This window comes from Aedes albopictus, chromosome 2 (assembly GCF_035046485.1).
Source record: "Aedes albopictus strain Foshan chromosome 2, AalbF5, whole genome shotgun sequence".
Lineage (NCBI taxonomy): Eukaryota > Metazoa > Arthropoda > Insecta > Diptera > Culicidae > Aedes > Aedes albopictus.
The window spans coordinates 347592119-347608379 of NC_085137.1; the positions used below are offsets into that span (position 1 = coordinate 347592119).

General features: G+C 43.8%; 1 protein-coding gene across 1 annotated transcript; it reads right to left on the reverse strand.

Annotated features, from left to right (window-relative positions):
• Positions 1-13466: 13466 nt before the first annotated feature.
• LOC109430866 (uncharacterized) lies at positions 13467-14412 on the reverse strand. Its single transcript, XM_019706959.3, has 3 exons — positions 14001-14412; positions 13824-13928; positions 13467-13765 (listed from the first exon to the last, which is right to left on the reverse strand). The coding sequence occupies exons 1-3, from the start codon at positions 14151-14153 to the stop codon at positions 13505-13507; spliced, it is 519 nt and encodes a 172-aa protein (XP_019562504.3). The 5' UTR covers positions 14154-14412; the 3' UTR covers positions 13467-13504.
• Positions 14413-16261: the final 1849 nt, after the last annotated feature.

Consider the following 16261-nt stretch of genomic DNA (forward strand, 5'->3'; position numbering starts at 1 on the left):
CATGCTTGTCTGTGTCTCGTGCGAAGTTCGACTCCTGTCTCATATGGAAGTTATCAGCCCTGGCCCTGGTGGTCTTGTGGTTACAGGTACCTTTGGTCCGTGAATGCAAAGTCCAGCCATGGTGTCAGCAGCTCGGAGAAAGTTTTTGATGCTGGAAAAGGTTTGGCATGTGAACTGGCACCATCTTCGACTAATGATTCGTTGTTTCAAACTAGAATACATACAATTGTTGCTTAACATATTAAAACAGTTTCTGAGTATGAATGTTAACGTTAATGACCGTACAATTCGTAGTTGCGATTGACCGGAACAATCAAAATTGCTCAGAGAACCAATGAATGGCCCAACTAGCCAACTAGAGCTCTCAACTTTAATGAAAACCATAGTGGCGCTGGCAAAGTCCATAGGAAGGGAAGAAAAGTTCTGTATTTCCACGATTGGAACAAAATCTGCTTCTCAGCTTAGTAATGTTCTATAAGCACTTCCACAATTTTAAACGAAGAGCTGCTTCTTTTTTATGGAATGAGAAAATCTGCTGATCAGATACCGAAGAGGTGGTACCTCGGGTCATTATCTGTTCCTTACCTTCGCGGTCTGCCCGTTAGAGATGATTTCTAGAAGGGGGTGCGAACATGAGTTCTCTTTGTTGATTAGCGTTCCATCAGCTACCGTCTTAAGTTATCCGCTCTTCCCTTTTTTTTCTTCTAAACCATAGGGGGATAATCTGCTCAACAGACACCCTAACAGAAGGTTAGGGTAGTGTAGGTCTGACAGGCCGTCTTCTACAACAAAAGTAAAATCCAGGACTACTCTCTCCTCGTATCCACTAAACCATTCCTATGGTCGCCAAACCCTACGTCTCTCCGGAACCACCAAGAAGGTATTGCTTTAGAGAGGGGCTAGTGCACATCGCACCTACAAGGTTAGCTGCGTAGCCTGCAGCAACGAACATCGATGACTCGCTTTGGAGGGTCCATTACGGTAGCATGCTGGCGCTTAGCCAGTTTCCCGAGTGGTCCTCGCCACTCCCTTTGTCCTCGGAAGGCGGGCAGGGTCAACCCCGCCCGCGCCCTACTGCTGAGCGGACATCAAGAACTGATGCCCACGTGCAACCCGATCTGACCTGCCCGTAAGGAAGGGTATCACTACCCTTCAGGCCCTATCAGATGCACCCGTAGGTTGCAGACAGCAGGATCTCACCTACCCCGACCCTTGTCGAGGACCCCTTTCCAACCGCGGGCTCGGATCCAACCCAGTAGACCAACGCCACGACAGCACCGCTACCGGGACTTCCTCTCCGCGGACACTTAATCGTTGTAAGGGTCGATCTCGACCGCAGGGCACCAGTATGACCTACGAAGCCGACTCCGAACCCCTGGACCACCTCTTGTACTGCATCTGGACTAGCCACTCTCCGAGTCCACGCGCCACCTCCTCTGTAGTTCCCATACGATATGGGTGATAGCCGTTGAAACGGCGTTCCAGCCAAACTCATCCCTACACATCCTCTGGACCAAGTTGTCCGGGTTTGTGTCCTCCCCGCATGTGGCAAGCATGCCCAGGTACGGTACGCGCTCGCAACCCTCAGGCACATAAGCCTGTCAGCACTTTCCAGCTTCCGTCGGTAGCATGCAGTAGCGCAGTGCCCTACGCTGGACCGCCATACCTAAGTATGGACGTAGCAACACTAGCCAGAAGTTTGCGGCGTACACCGCAGAGCTATTGGACATCATCCTGGACAGTGCCGCAATAGCTGTGGTGGCTCTTTTACAGGCATAATCGACGTGGCTACCGAAGGTAAGCTTATCGTCGATCATCACGCCCAAGTGTTTGACGGAGCACTTTGACAGGATAGTGCACTCACCTACACTGATCTCCGCCTGTTGCTCCGACTTCTGGTTGTTAACAACCGTCACCTAAGTCTTGTGGTGAGCCAGCTCCAGTTTCCTGGATCGCATCCACGCCTCCACAACCTTGATCGAGTGGTCGGTAGTCAACTTCACCTCCTCGATCGTTTCACCGTAGACTTCGAGCGTAATGTCGTCGACAAATCCGACAATCTCCACTCCCACTGGGTACTCTTACCTCAACACCTCGTCGTACATGACATACCAAAACACCGGACCCAGGATGGAACCTTGCGGGACTCCTGAGGTTACGTGGAAGCATTTCCGACTCACCTCCGTGTCGTAAACTAGTACTCGATTCTGAAAGTAACTTTCGAGAATCTTCCCAAGTAACCAAATGTTCCACTTCCCATGACAAAAATGCACTTTCAAGTTCCGCGAAGTTCAGATAAAGTTCCGAATGGAGCCTTCTGGCTGCTTAAGAGGCTAACGATGAGCCTTGCTGGAACTTCGGTCACAAGTTCCGGCAAGGCTCATTGTTAGCCTCCTAAGCAGCCACAAAGTTCCATTCGGAACTTTATCTGAAGTTCGCGGAACTTTAAAGCTGCTTAAGATGCTACTCGGAACTTTATCGGAACTTTCAAGTTCATAGAAGTTCAGTTCAGTAGCATTATGTTTCAATGAAGATTAAATTTATTTCTTTTACAGAAAACAACTGCTTAAGCATACACGAATAAAAGACAAATATGAATTTATCAAATCAATGAATACTAGGCTTGAGCAAAAAAAAAAAATGCCGCTCATCGGATTCGTACCGATAGTCGCTGCGTGAGAACCCTACGCTCTACCATAGTACTACAGTTGCGATTGAGTAAACAGCAGCTAAAGTCTGAGTTGAATTGATTTTCTGTCGGCAGCTAGTTTTGCACATTTGTACAGTAGTGTAGTAAGCTTGACTTTGTCAAGTGTCTTCAGCAGCGCAGCGATAAGTCGGCAGACTATCACGCAGGATGATCCAGTTCAAATCTACATAGCAGCGACATGTGTGAAAATCAGTGAAGAGAATTGTCAGACAAAAGAGGCACAAAACAAGCAACAAAGAAGGTGCGACGCACATTGGGGCAGGATTGAAAATTCATGGAAAAACCCTCTAGCTCGTCGAGATGTCGAGATCCACACTTGGTGTCTTCAGAGAAAATATTTCTATGAATAAGGTCGTTATTCTGAGCGGTAGCATAATTTTCTTACGTTATTCGCATAAAAGTCCTATAAGTCATTTTGGCCATCTTTCATTTTAGCGGTATGGTGTCTTCGGCAAAGTTGTTCGGCTATTTATGCTAAAAAAGTTTGCCGAAGACGTCAAATTTCCAAAGCCTACTGTTCTTGAGATATTAGTCGTTTTATAAAATACCTACCTAAAATCGAGTTTTTTCATTAAATTACGTTTGTAAACAAATTTAATGTCCGTCTTCGAGTTATAATAATGAAAAAAAAACTAAAATAAAACATATATCAAAGAAATTAGTTGGCAAAAATAAAATATGCATCGATTTTTTATAAAAAGTTCCTGAAAATCACGCAAAATGTATATAGGACGTTCTTGCAGTCGGGCAAGTTCGGGCAAGTTTTTTCATCGGCGATCACCTAAAAAATACATAAGCTTCCATGTAAATTTTTTTTCACCGACATGATATTTGATGATTTTTTTTTAAATAGCGTTCAAAGTTTACTGTTTTGTGTGAATTAGTACAACATTTTTGCAGATATATTACCATGTTGTATGATGCCAAGTGAACCATGAAAAGTATAAATGCAATCTAGTCACAGGTTTAGTTATTTTTAAGCTTCAAACAAATTGTAAAACACAAAAATGTCCTAAACACGCCAATTAGCCTTGGTTTTTTCATTATCTTATATAATCCTATTTAATAGAAATATTTTTTGTGTGTTCGATGATCCGTTTCGGACATTTTTGTATTTTACAATTTGTTTGAAGCTTAAAAATAACTAAACCCGTGACTAGATTGCATTGATACTTCTCATGGTTTACTTTGCATCATACAACATGGTAATATATCTGCAAAAATGTTGTACTAATTCACACAAAACAGTAAACTTTGAACGCTTTTTTAAAAAAAATCATCAAATATCATGTCGGTGAATAAAATTTACATGGAAGCTTATGTATTTTTTAGGTGATCGCCGATGAAAAAACTTGCCCGAACTTGCCCGACTGCAAGAACGTCCTATATACATTTTGCGTGTATTTCAGGAACTTTCTATAAAAAATTGATGCATATTTTATTTTTGCCAACTAATTTCTTTGATATATGTTTTTTTTTAGTATTTTTCATTATTGTAACTCGAAAACGGACATTAAATTTGTTTACAAACGTAATTTAATGAAAAAACTCGATTTTAGGTAGGTCTTTTATAAAACGACTAATATCTCAAGAACAGTAAGCTTTGGAAATTTGACGAATAACGTAAGAAAATCATGCTACTGCTCAGAATAACGACCTTATTCATAGAAATATTTTCTCTGAAGACACCAAGTGTGGATCTCGACATCTCGACGAGCTAGAGGTTTTTTCCATGAATTTTCAATCCTGCCCCAGTGTGCGACGGTTACTCTTTATCCCTACTGGTAACAGATAATGACATGATCTCGAATTTTTTTGTTGCAGAAAAAACGGAAGCTGAATTTGTTGCGTACTTTTCAACTCGTGAATAATCAATTATTGCTAACCCAAAGTCGAAACTGTTTGATGATAGAGCTTCACCAGAGTTGCAGTGTTTACCGACTCGAAGTTACCGTTCGAAAATCGCAATGCAAGGCTCAAAAATCTCTAAACTCGTGGTGTACGATGTTAATCCCATTATTTTCAAGTTGGGACAAACTTATGTCGCATGGGTTTGTTTGTCGTAACAAATACAGGCTGCGACATTGTCATTATTGTTGGGCGATGGTTGAATTTTGATTCACTGGTGAAAATATAATTATCAGAAGATATTTCCAGACATGAATCACAAAACCATACCAAACAGGGTTGTGATTATGGAAACAATTGGCTTCTTTAACGGTGTTGAGATAATTCCATATTCTGAATCTACATGCCAAACTGGGCCGAAATCCAAATTTTCATGAATTTTGGTGCCCGGGAACCTATTAAAAATCAATTTTAAGTTTGTATGGGAGCGATTTGGTGAATCACCCCTCGTCGGATTTTGTACTGGGCAGAGCTGTCAAACAGTTACCCAGCTGTCAAAAGGTGATTTAAAAAATCTCTTTGAAATTAATTTTAGGTATCAAAAAAAGTTCTAAAAATCTGAAAAAAATCATAGTGGCTCAGAAAAAGGTGCTCTATCATTTAAAAATATAAAATCACTGATTTTTTTCTCAATTAAAAAACCCAATAGCAGACCAGCTGTCGCATTCCTTACATGCAGAGTCACTACCGCACAGAAACTAATTCCCCTCCTCTTAGGCTCGAGTGCTTTCTCGGCGGTTTTGTAACCGACAAGATAGCGTCTACGGTGGATCTCCCCTTCCACAAGCCGTACTGGTTGCTCGAAAGACCATTTTCGCCCTCGGTGAACCTCAACATTCTATTGAGGATGATCTTTTCGAGCACCTTCCCGGCCGTGTCTATCAAGCATATTGGTCTGTCTATATGCCGACGAGTCTCTGGGTGGTTTCCCCGCCTTTGGCAATAGTACCAGGCTCTGCCTCTTCCAAGCTTCTGGGAAAACTCCCTCGTCCAGGCATTTCTGCATAGCAGACCTGAACATCTTGGGTGCCTCTGCAATAGCTACTTTTAAGGCCAGGTTCGGAACTCCGTCCGGACTTAGGGCCTCACCTCACCCCACGGGTTCGCATTGGGACTCTGACAAAGTCCCTCAAAGCAGGCCTTTTTGCTTGTTCTTATCTCGGTCTTCAGCGCGGCTTTTGCAGCGGTGAACACCATCCGCCGTTCGTTTCGCTCTTCCTCTGATCGTGCTCGCTGCATCCGCCGCCTAGCCCGTAGGCAGGCGCGGCGCAGGTCCGCAATCGCGTCGGTCCACCAGTAAGCCGGTGGCCTCCTATTTCTTGGGTGGACTCGCCTAGGCATGGTCGCATCACACGCACGTGAGAGCACCGCTACCAGGTCGTCGCCGTCTAAATCCAGTAAGTTTCGCTCACGGCGGAGCGCCTTCCTAAATACCCCTTCTTTGAAGTATGACGTCGTCCACCTGCGAGGGCTTGGCCTTGGCCTAGCCGCCTCTTCCTCTACCCGCTGCCTGCTGTTGTTGTAGTCGATACTGTAGCGAACCACCAGGTGATCGCTATGAGTGTATCCATCGTCTACCGTCCAGTTCGAACTACTTGTTAGGCCAGTACTACAAAATAACGTCAATGATTGACTCCGCACCATTCCTATTGTGGGTACTCTTGGTACCGACGTTAGCCGGATCGACATCTAGTATAGTCAGCGTCTCTGGCAGGATCTCACCCCACTGGTTCGTGAAACGGCTTCCCCATTGCACGGCCCAGGCATCAAAGTCACCCGCTATTACCACCGGCCTTCGTCCTGCTAGCACAGTCGTCATACATTCAAGCATCTGCGTGAACTGTTCGATCGACCAACGCGGAGGCGCATAACAGCTACAGTTGAAGACCCCGTTTACTTTGGCGACCACGAAGCCCTCACAGGTAGTAGACACCAACTCCTGGATGGGGTATTTACCGTTGTCCATATCGCCGCCATTTACCGGACCCATCCGCGGCCCAATTGCCGTTGTCGGTGGGTACACGGTAAAGGGTCTTCTATGATGGCGATACCCGACTTCCATTCTGATACTGCCTGACATAGCAGTTGCTGAGCCACATCACAGTGGTTCAGGTTCAGCTGCGTTAACTGCACTGTGATTTGTTCCCTGCGGCTTTCTTGAAGGCCGGGCACCTTGGACCACCCGTTGGATGTCTGTTGTTCGAGGATTTCCCGGTACAGATCATACAGATGGGTGGACTCGTGCAGCTTTGGGCCTTATGACCTTCAGCGCCGCATCGCCGACACAGTTTGCGCCTGTCAGGGCCTTTACAGTCCCACGACTTGTGTCCTGGTTCCAGACACCTAAAGCAAACCTCTGGTGGCTCGTGGAATGTCAAAGGACATACGCACCAGCCCACCTTTATCCGCCCTACTTTAACGGACTTTTTAACGGCAAAAGGTTATTGTGACCATAACTAATTGCAAATGCTCCATAGAAAATCAAAAAGCGCTCCCTAAAGAATGAACATATGTTCCATGAAAATGTGCAATGTTACCAATAAATAATTGAAAACGTTCCATACTGAATAGAAAATGTACCGGTAAAACATAAAATTTTCTTACTAAGAATGCAATTTTGCACCAATAAATAATATTGAAATACTCCATAATAAAAAACAAATGATCCATAATAAAATGCAAATGCTCCATAAAAAAAATAAAATTGTACCCATAGTAAATTGAATATTGCTCCATAGAAAAATTAAATTGCACCATAAAAAATTGAATTTGCACCACAGGAAATAGATAAATGCTCCATGAAAAATATGATCTTGCACCATATAAAATATTATTTGCTCCACAAAAAGTTGAAAATTCTCCATAACTTTAAACATCTACACCATTTAAGTTGGGATATGTAAAGAAATTTAGCACTGCCGAATTTAAATTTTAATAATATGCAATCTATGGAGAGTTTTCAATTTTTCAAGGAGCAGTTCAAATTTTATATGGTGCAATTTGATAATACTTATGGAGCATTTATCTGTTTTCTATGGTGCAATTTCAATTTTTTATGGTGCAATTTAATTTTTCTATGGAGCCATATTCAATTTACTATGGGTACAAATTTACTTTTTTATGGAGCATTTGCATTTTATTATGGAGCATTTGTATTTTATTATGGAGCATTTCAGTATTATTTAATGGTACAAAATTGCACCTTCAATGAGAAAATTTTATGTTTTACCGATACATTTTCTATAAAATATGGAACATTTTCAATTATTTATTGGTAACATTGCACATCTTCATGGAACATATGTTCATTCTTTATGGAGCGCTTTTTGATTTTCTGTGGAGCGTTTATATTTGTTTATGGGTGCAAAAAATAGGCTGCCCTTTTTAACGTCCGCCACAGGTAGCTGAACCAGAGCTATCTGTGTCCCTGCTGGCCCCTTCCGCAGCCTGACGGCTGTGGCGGCCACCTGAACATCGCACTGTTGCCGCAGTGCCGTGACGAGCTCTCCCGCTTCGGTGATCTCGTCTAGATCTTTGACCTTCAGAGTCGCCTCATGCGTAAGAGCCCTCACCTCCACTCCATCACCAAGGACCTCTTCTGCCAGCCTCTTGTAGGCGGCGCCCTTGTGATCCTTCTCGCACTTAAGCTCCAGGATCATTTCGCCCGTACGAGTACGTCTGATACTGCGTACGTCGGCTCCAAGACCCTCAAGCTTGGCGTCGCACCTCATCGCCTTCAAGACCAACGATTAACGCCGTTACGTTAACTCGTTAACGTTAATTGTAACGATCAACGTTTTTTGCGTTGATTTTTCAGGGCCGTTGATCAACGTTAACGTTAACGACTCCGTTGATTTTACGTTAATTGAGGAATTTGTCCGAATCTGTATTAACTTCTGCACGAATTTATGCTGACCTGCTTACTCTCACAGTAAATTTGATGTTTGAGAGGTGCCGACACCGCTCAAACGTCGAATTTTGTGTGAGAATAAGCTGGCCAGAGTAAATTCGTGCACTAATCCATTATACACTTTAGTGTATCCGTTTCATCGCATATCACATTTCCAACGAAGCGTTCCTGGGAAAACATCTTAATGTTCCCTATAGATGCAAAGCCTGCTTCTCAGCTTAGTGTTCTATGAGTATTTCCACAATTATAACTGAGAGCTTTCTCTGCCAATAACCATTTTATTTTACATATGTTTATCGTGTGGCAGGCACGAAGCTTCTCTCGAGGTCGAAGAAAATTTCCTGTACGAAAAGTTCCTGAACCCACCGGGAATCGAGTCCATCACCTTCAGCATGACCATTGACTATGCTGAATATACGTGCGCATTCAGCATCGGCTATAGGCCACTGCATGAAATTCTCTACTTCTCTTTTACTCTTACAGAAGTTTTGTAAACAACAAGGCCAAGAAACGTCAAAATCCCATACAAAATCCAAACAATGCAGTGCCCCATATGGGAGAACGATTTTTCTTGTTCTTGATAAGGCCACAACATTTTTGATATTAGGGAGACTCACTAAACAGATTAAATTGCTACGTAAGCCATGATTTTCTGCTTATTTGAAATGTTTCATGATTTTGTGAATGAAATAATCAAAGATTGCCTTGGTGATCGCGACGTTTAATCAATTTAATCAGTTTACGCTGTTAAGTGAATCCCCCTATTATTCTTTTTGGATAACAGAAAAAAACAAATTCACAAAGCAAAAGAATGTTTTTTTTTCTGGTTTATTTTGTGAAAAGCAAGAGTATATTTGAAATGAATTTCCTAGAGTGCATGATGAAAATGGCAAAAATGTGGGCTATTTTCTGTTGAATTTTCTGACACTGAATTGCTTGTTTTTGTCTCTGAAAACCATGAGTAAATCACAAAATAGTAGTTTACGCAACAAGGTGCCGAATGATGATTTTTACAGCACGAGTCGTACATTTATCCAACGAGGCTTGCCGAGTTGGATAATTACGACGAGTGCTGTAAAAATCGAGTTCTGCACGGAGTTGCGTACAACGTTTTTTGCAAGTTCAAAAATTACCGCTTGAGGATAGTTAAAAAAAAAACTTTTTCAACAAACTGCACACTGATGCTCATAGCCATGTTTAAGAAATTCTGATCATAGCAGGTTATACTGTGCAGTTGTCAAAATTTTTCATAACGGTGTCTAGAAAGCATCAAGAAGTTGATCAAAACTGAAAACAGTGCTGTAATGGTTCATTACGCAACGCAAATTAGTGCTGTAATGAACCATTACAGCACTGTTAATTTAATGTGGGAAAGTAGGCTTTTCCTGTCAGATTTGTGTGAGGTACAACAGCCTATTACGATGAGAAATTGCAAAAAAATATTTTAAAATTCCAAATAAATGTTTGCCTTCTAGTTTACATTTACTTTTTTTTTTAAATTGTGTTTATTTCTAGTGGCCTCAATAAGCTATGTCAAATTATGCATTTATTATGACCAGTCATCAGCTCCCGTGCTCCATTATTGCTAACCCAACATTATATGTGGCAACTCTTTAAGCGACTATTTGGAGCTTTGCCTAGTGCGCGAAGAGTTATTAGTCCACTAATGTGGGCGCTATCTTATGAGTAACGAGTCGGTTGACGATATTACAGCGTGCCTGGTCAGTTTAGAAGCATAATTGACGTGCGTATTGTGAAACAACTGCAATAAACACACATTTTAGAGAACCTCTTTGAATACTTACCGATAAAAAATACACAATGATCATCATTTACATGGTAAGTCTATTGACTACTCACGTTGTACCCCAGCATTTTTCTTAAATTTGAGGATATTGGGGTTGATATAACAATCCCACCGATGAATGGTTTTGCTTCGAGGTCCTAATCGTCCAAATACATTCACTCTTGAGTTTAACCATTTATGCGAGAAACGGGTTTTCTTCAATTCGAATCTTTAATTTCTGCTAACTTGAACCGCTAGACTTTCCAGTTTAGTCCACTTTACAAACCAAACTTTGCTTGTCAGAATCGCGATTGAGTCACCAAAAGAAGACAGTGAAAAAAATTGACATTTTTGACATGTCTACTGCGATCAAATCAACAGTGGTTTTGATGTTCAAATTAACCACCTTCGTTGGCACAAAAATAAATAAAATACTTATTTCATAATGAGTACGAATTAGGATAAGCTCTCATCGCTCTCATCTAATAGAAGCAGCGTGACTAGATAAACAGTGAATCGATATCCATCGCCAGCAGCGTGAGTTTACCACCAAAGGGATCCTCAGGTCCCTGGCCGTGGAATTTATGTTATTTAACTATTACGCCAGGTCTATCTAAACCAGGGCAGACAGTGAGCAGTCCAGAGTAACTCGGAACAAATTACGCGTGCCGATCCAAACTACACAGATCGAATTCACGGGCCAGGAAAGATGACTGCACAAAAATCTTTCCAAACAAGCATTGCCAGCTTACACTAACGTGTCTTTTTTATATCACAATGAGTGATTAACGATAAATTAACGCTATTCGTTAACGTTGATTTAACGCATTCCGTTGACGTTAACGTTAATTACCATAAAAATTAACGCAACGCCGTTGACGTTGATTTCGGCGGAATTTAACGTCAACGGCGTTAATCGTTGATTAACGTTAACAACCCTGTTCAAGACGTCCGAGTATTTCGACTGTTCAGTCTTGATGACGAGCGCGTCACCTTTCTCGCGCTTAGCACGTACCCTCTTGCGCCTTGGCTTGGCGCCCTGCTCTTCTACCTGCGGATTCCTCTTCTTCTTCCTCCGCTCAACCTTTATCCAAGGGGGGTCCTCCCCTTGGATCGCCCTACTCTGAGGCTGTTGAGGGCCCACCCGCGGTCCCAACCCCTTGTTCTCATCATTCCGGGACGGGCCAGCCTTTTCAGGCCCACCCTTCCCAGCTTTCCGGGAACCCTGGCTGGGGTCCGACCTTCCGACATTATTACCGACTTTCGGGGTAATGATTCGCCTGGCCTTGCGGGCACCGCCAGACAGCTCCTCACCTGACGGTTGCCTCGCCTGCTTCTGCGATTGCTTGCCCCGTTTGTCGCGAGCAGTCGCTTCCGCCTTATTCGGACTTCCTGCGAAGGAGAAGGCCTCCGTTTGGGTAAACTTCGGCACTTTCTCATTTGCAGGCTCCGCTGCTGCAGCATCGTCGATCGACGCCCTAAGTCGAAGCAAGGCCGTTTTCAGGTCCTTGCTTATGTTCGACTTAGTGGACGCAAAATCGATGATTTTGCCAAGCTGCTGCTCAGCCACCTCTATTGCGGACCATCCTTTGGATTCTCGGTTGACGGCCCTCAACAACCACGCTCCGTCCATAACCTCCACCGGCTGGCTTGCCGGGGAGTGGACTGGAGCACCCACGCTTGAGCTGCATACGCAACTCCCAGCGCCTATCTCCTCACTTCTTGTCGGAGATCTCATCAATCCGCTTCTTGCGAAGGGGTTGATCGCACCACTACTTCCACCTAAATTTTGATTTCTTGAATTTTTGCTCATTTTTTCACACGGGAAATAAGGTCCACCACGCCAGAGCCCTGCATTAACGCGATAAGGGACAGCTTACTGTGGGGGGTGCCCAGGTGCCCCACAGGCTCCGTTAAAGATCGAGCATCTTTTTCACCCCCTCGATCACTCATTCCTCGGCACGGGTCGCTTGACACCTTGAATTGGGGTTAGTAGTCCTATTCTTAGCCGGCGACTACGCGGCTGACTCGCAAGCGGGGGATTGCGTCAGGCCCCAGGACTTTCGTCCCTGCTGCCCTAAGGGGAGCTTTTTTTTCCTTCTAAACCATAGGGGGATAATCTGCTCAACAGACACCCCAACAGAAGGTTAGGGTAGTGTAGGTCTGACAGGCCGTCTTCTACAACAAAAGTAAAATCCAGGACTACTCTCTCCTCGTACCCACTAAACCATTCCTATGGTCGCCAAACCCTACGTCTCTCCGGAACCACCAAGAAGGTATTGCTTCAGAGAGGGGCTAGTGCACATCGCACCCACAAGGTTAGCTGCGTAGCCTGCAGCAACGAACATCGATGACTCGCTTTGGAGAGTCCATCACGGTAGCATGCTGGCGCTTAGCCAGTTTCCCGAGTGGTCCTCGCCACTCCCTTTGTCCTCGGAAGGCGGGCAGGGTCAACCCCGCCCGCGTCCTACTGCTGAGCGGACATCGCCCTAAGGGGAGCTTGACCGTGGTGATCTGCGTACCTGCCTGGCCTTTTCGCAGGCGGGTCGTGCGCTACAAACCCTTTTGCGTCAGTGATCTCGTCTAGGTTTTTACACTGAAGAGTCGCTTTCACCGTTAGGGCTCTTACTTGCACTTTTTCGCCCAGTACCTTCTGAGCTAGTGCTTTGTAGGAGGTGCCCTTGGAGCCGCATCTCCTCCGCAGGTTTTGACCATGCAGCTCGAGCCGTAGGGCGTATTTGACCTCTCCACTATGGCTCCGGCAAGCTGCATGGTTTTATGCTGCATCGTCGCGGTGCCAGCAAAGAGGAAGCTGTCCGTTTGAGTGGACCGCTCCTCCTTGCTCGCATCAGTCACACTCCGCTCTTCGACCGGGAGATCCTTCCACGTCCAGTTCCACGCGGAGGCAGGGAAAGAAGTTGCTGGGCTGAGACTAACGATCTCAATGATCTCAAAATACCCAGCCTTTACGGTCCGTGAGTAGAGATTTAGATATGAATTGTAAAGTTTTTAAATAATTCACGATTATTCGTTGCTTCTGGTACATAAGTTAGTACATATCATAAATACGTATATACTTTCAATTTGGTTATTGTTCCTTGAAAACTTGAAACACTATTCTGGAAATTCTATTTCATTTTGTTATGTAAAAGCACGGCATTTTTATTACTTGGACATTACTTTCACTCAATCAAAGATCAAATTTTTCTTTTTTCTTTCCGCCGACTGTTCCCTTCGAATACGCCTTCGATAGGTGAGGTAGGCTATTTTCCAAGAGTTTCTTTGCCTTTGGCTTCTTCGGTTTAGTCGTCTGTGGGGCTGGCGGCGGTGGTGGTGGACCCTTTTGGTGCATCATCTCTTTCGCTGCATCCATCATCGAAGTTTGTGGGCACGATTTACCCAGAATGTACAGTTCTTTCACACAGTTTTGAACGTGATTTTTGTCAGGCGTCTGATTGTTAGGACAATGCATTAGTTTGGATTAAATTTCGTCACGGGGAGTGAAATACCTGATTCGTTCCGCACAGATCTAGGGACATTTGAAAATTGGTCACCGGCACCATACACCGCATAGTCCAATCTCGGCTACGGTGAGCACACTCGTAAGACGGAATCTGCAAAAGAGAGCGAAAAGAGAAGGAATTCAAATCATTTTCCCCAGCTGAAAATTACTGTTTTTTTTTCACCAGTTCATCATCCAAACCGCTTTCAACGCTGCGAGCACGACCAGTAGAGGAGGGTGACTTTTTCGCTGTCATGGATGAAGAACACACGGAAACGGTGAACAAAAACCCGACAGCGATCGTCAACTTCACCGGAACCATCCTCCTTGAAGTCATTTTCTTGGTGACTGGGTTTTACTACAAATTTAATGCTAGCTACTATACTAGTACGGGCTACTCTGGCTGCTGGACTCGGTCGAAGATAGTCAAAGGATGAACTGCACAGGGCGTATGTTCTATGAACTGAGCTGCGGATAAGTATCGAATAAAACCATTGAGGAGTGTCCACGCTGCGACATGTGAATTTGTTTGCAATATGTATCGAGACGAGGGATGTTCATGTTTGTAGTGGGATAATTAATGTAATAAGGTTGAAAACTATCTTTCTTTATACCCATGGCTAGCCTTTCTAGCTTGCGCAACTTCTTCTTTTTTCTCACTCATTCTCGTAAACAAACACGAGAAAAATAAAAAAGGGGCACTTGCATCCTCTTCATCTCGCTCTTTCTTGTGTTTATCAAGAAGAATGAGCGAGAAAAAGAAAAAGCTGCGCATGCTAGTGACTAACTCAAAAAAAAAACAATTTATTCAAATTATTGGGAGTTCAAAGTGTTTTTGCTAAATAAAAAAAAATAAACGAGATATCTTCATAAGCCTAGTGCCACTTTAACATCACTTGAAAGAAAAACGGGACATCCCTTTCAAAGAGAAAGTATACGTACTGCAAGCTTGGAGACCTCTTCCGCTTCGTGTTTCCAATCAGGGTGCAGTCAACGGGAAATGATTGCTTATTGCAACAATGTTGGAGATGTTTAGACAAGTGAAAAGTGAGATACGTGGCTGCTGCATGGCCGGCCGAGGTCGTTGCTGAGATATGATGCTGCGAGATAATATAGTTTTATTTTTCTGTTACCTATGTGACATGGTGCACTATAGTTATAGGTTGGATGATTTACGATAAGTCATTTCCGAATCAAATATGGCTCATATTAATACCACATTACAGGGTCTTACAAGTTGGAAATAGAGAGCCTCTTAAGCAGAAACGGTAATTGGCATCACTGGGTATGAGATTTCCAAAATTTTGTCCATGTGGTTTATGAATAACCTCAAAATGTGAATGTTTTTAAGGAGAAATTTCAGAGAATACAAACATGGCTGCCACAATGGCCGACTTGGTCCCCTACTCACGTTTTCAAGAGCACCAATCTTGAACATTTGTAAACAAATGCTCTCGATTTGTAAAAGCTGCCTCTTTTTGGAAGTGAGCAAAGCCAGGAAAAACAAGTGCGGCTTGGTTCGTCAAATTTGTGCCTCTGAAGTTTGAATGAAAAATTGCAATGGGATTTCTTGATGTTTCACCTTAAAATAACAACGAAGAAATTGGATTGAGAGGCATAATGAACCCGGGGCGAAATGGGTACCCCCATACCGTTGACTTTTACCTTAACATTTTGAACAGAAGTGCGAATGTCTAACGTACATACTTGGGAGCCGCAGGGACAGGAGCCCAGGGGATTGACGAACCCCCTGTCTGCGAGAGAGGTGGGAGCCTGAGACTCTTTTCTAAGGGAATCATATCCACACACCAGTGTGGACTTAACACCTTTGGGAGTTGACCGAGAACCGGGGCATACGGATTGCTCAAGCGGAGTAGGCCTAGGTGTGACGGGGACCCAGCAGTGGGGTTGCTGGACCACTTCAGAAATTCCACACATCCGGAAGCAACTCTGTACAAGCTCTATGGCACCGCTTCCAAAGGGGCACATCCCAGCTAGGAGTGTCTCGGGCACCCCGAGCAGAAGGGAATATCAAATTCATAACAACATAATAACCGCCGTTCGGAATGACATTGGCCCTAGAAGGTAACATTGGTCCATCGATCCTACGGATTCAATATAAATCAGAGAATCCAACGGTGGATGCGCAGTATCTTCGACTTATGTATTCCAGTAGAATGGATTGGGAGGGTTCGACTGAATGGGATAGTTATGCTACGGAAACGGCTAAGCAGTCTCGAGGAAATCAAACGATACTATTTGATTTTACCCAACGTTTCGACCACTTTCTTGGTCTTCTTGACGAAAAACGATAATAGCGATTAACCCCTGAAGAAGACCAAAAAAAGTGGTCGAAACGTTGAGTAAAATCAAATAGTATCGTTTGATTTCCTCGAGACTGCTTAGCCGTTTCCGTAGCATAATAATTCCAGTAGTTTAGCACAC

What these genes read in the sequence shown, in the direction of transcription:
- LOC109430866 (XM_019706959.3), bottom strand. Translation starts at nt 14,153, where the DNA reads ATGACTTCAAGGAGGATGGTTCCGGTGAAGTTGACGATCGCTGTCGGG. An exon ending in GCGGTTTGGATGATGAACTG is followed by an intron (nt 13,929 to 14,000) that starts GTGAAAAAAAAA and finishes TCTCTTTTGCAG; the next exon opens with ATTCCGTCTTACGAGTGTGC. An exon ending in ATCTGTGCGGAACGAATCAG is followed by an intron (nt 13,766 to 13,823) that starts GTATTTCACTCC and finishes CCTAACAATCAG; the next exon opens with ACGCCTGACAAAAATCACGT.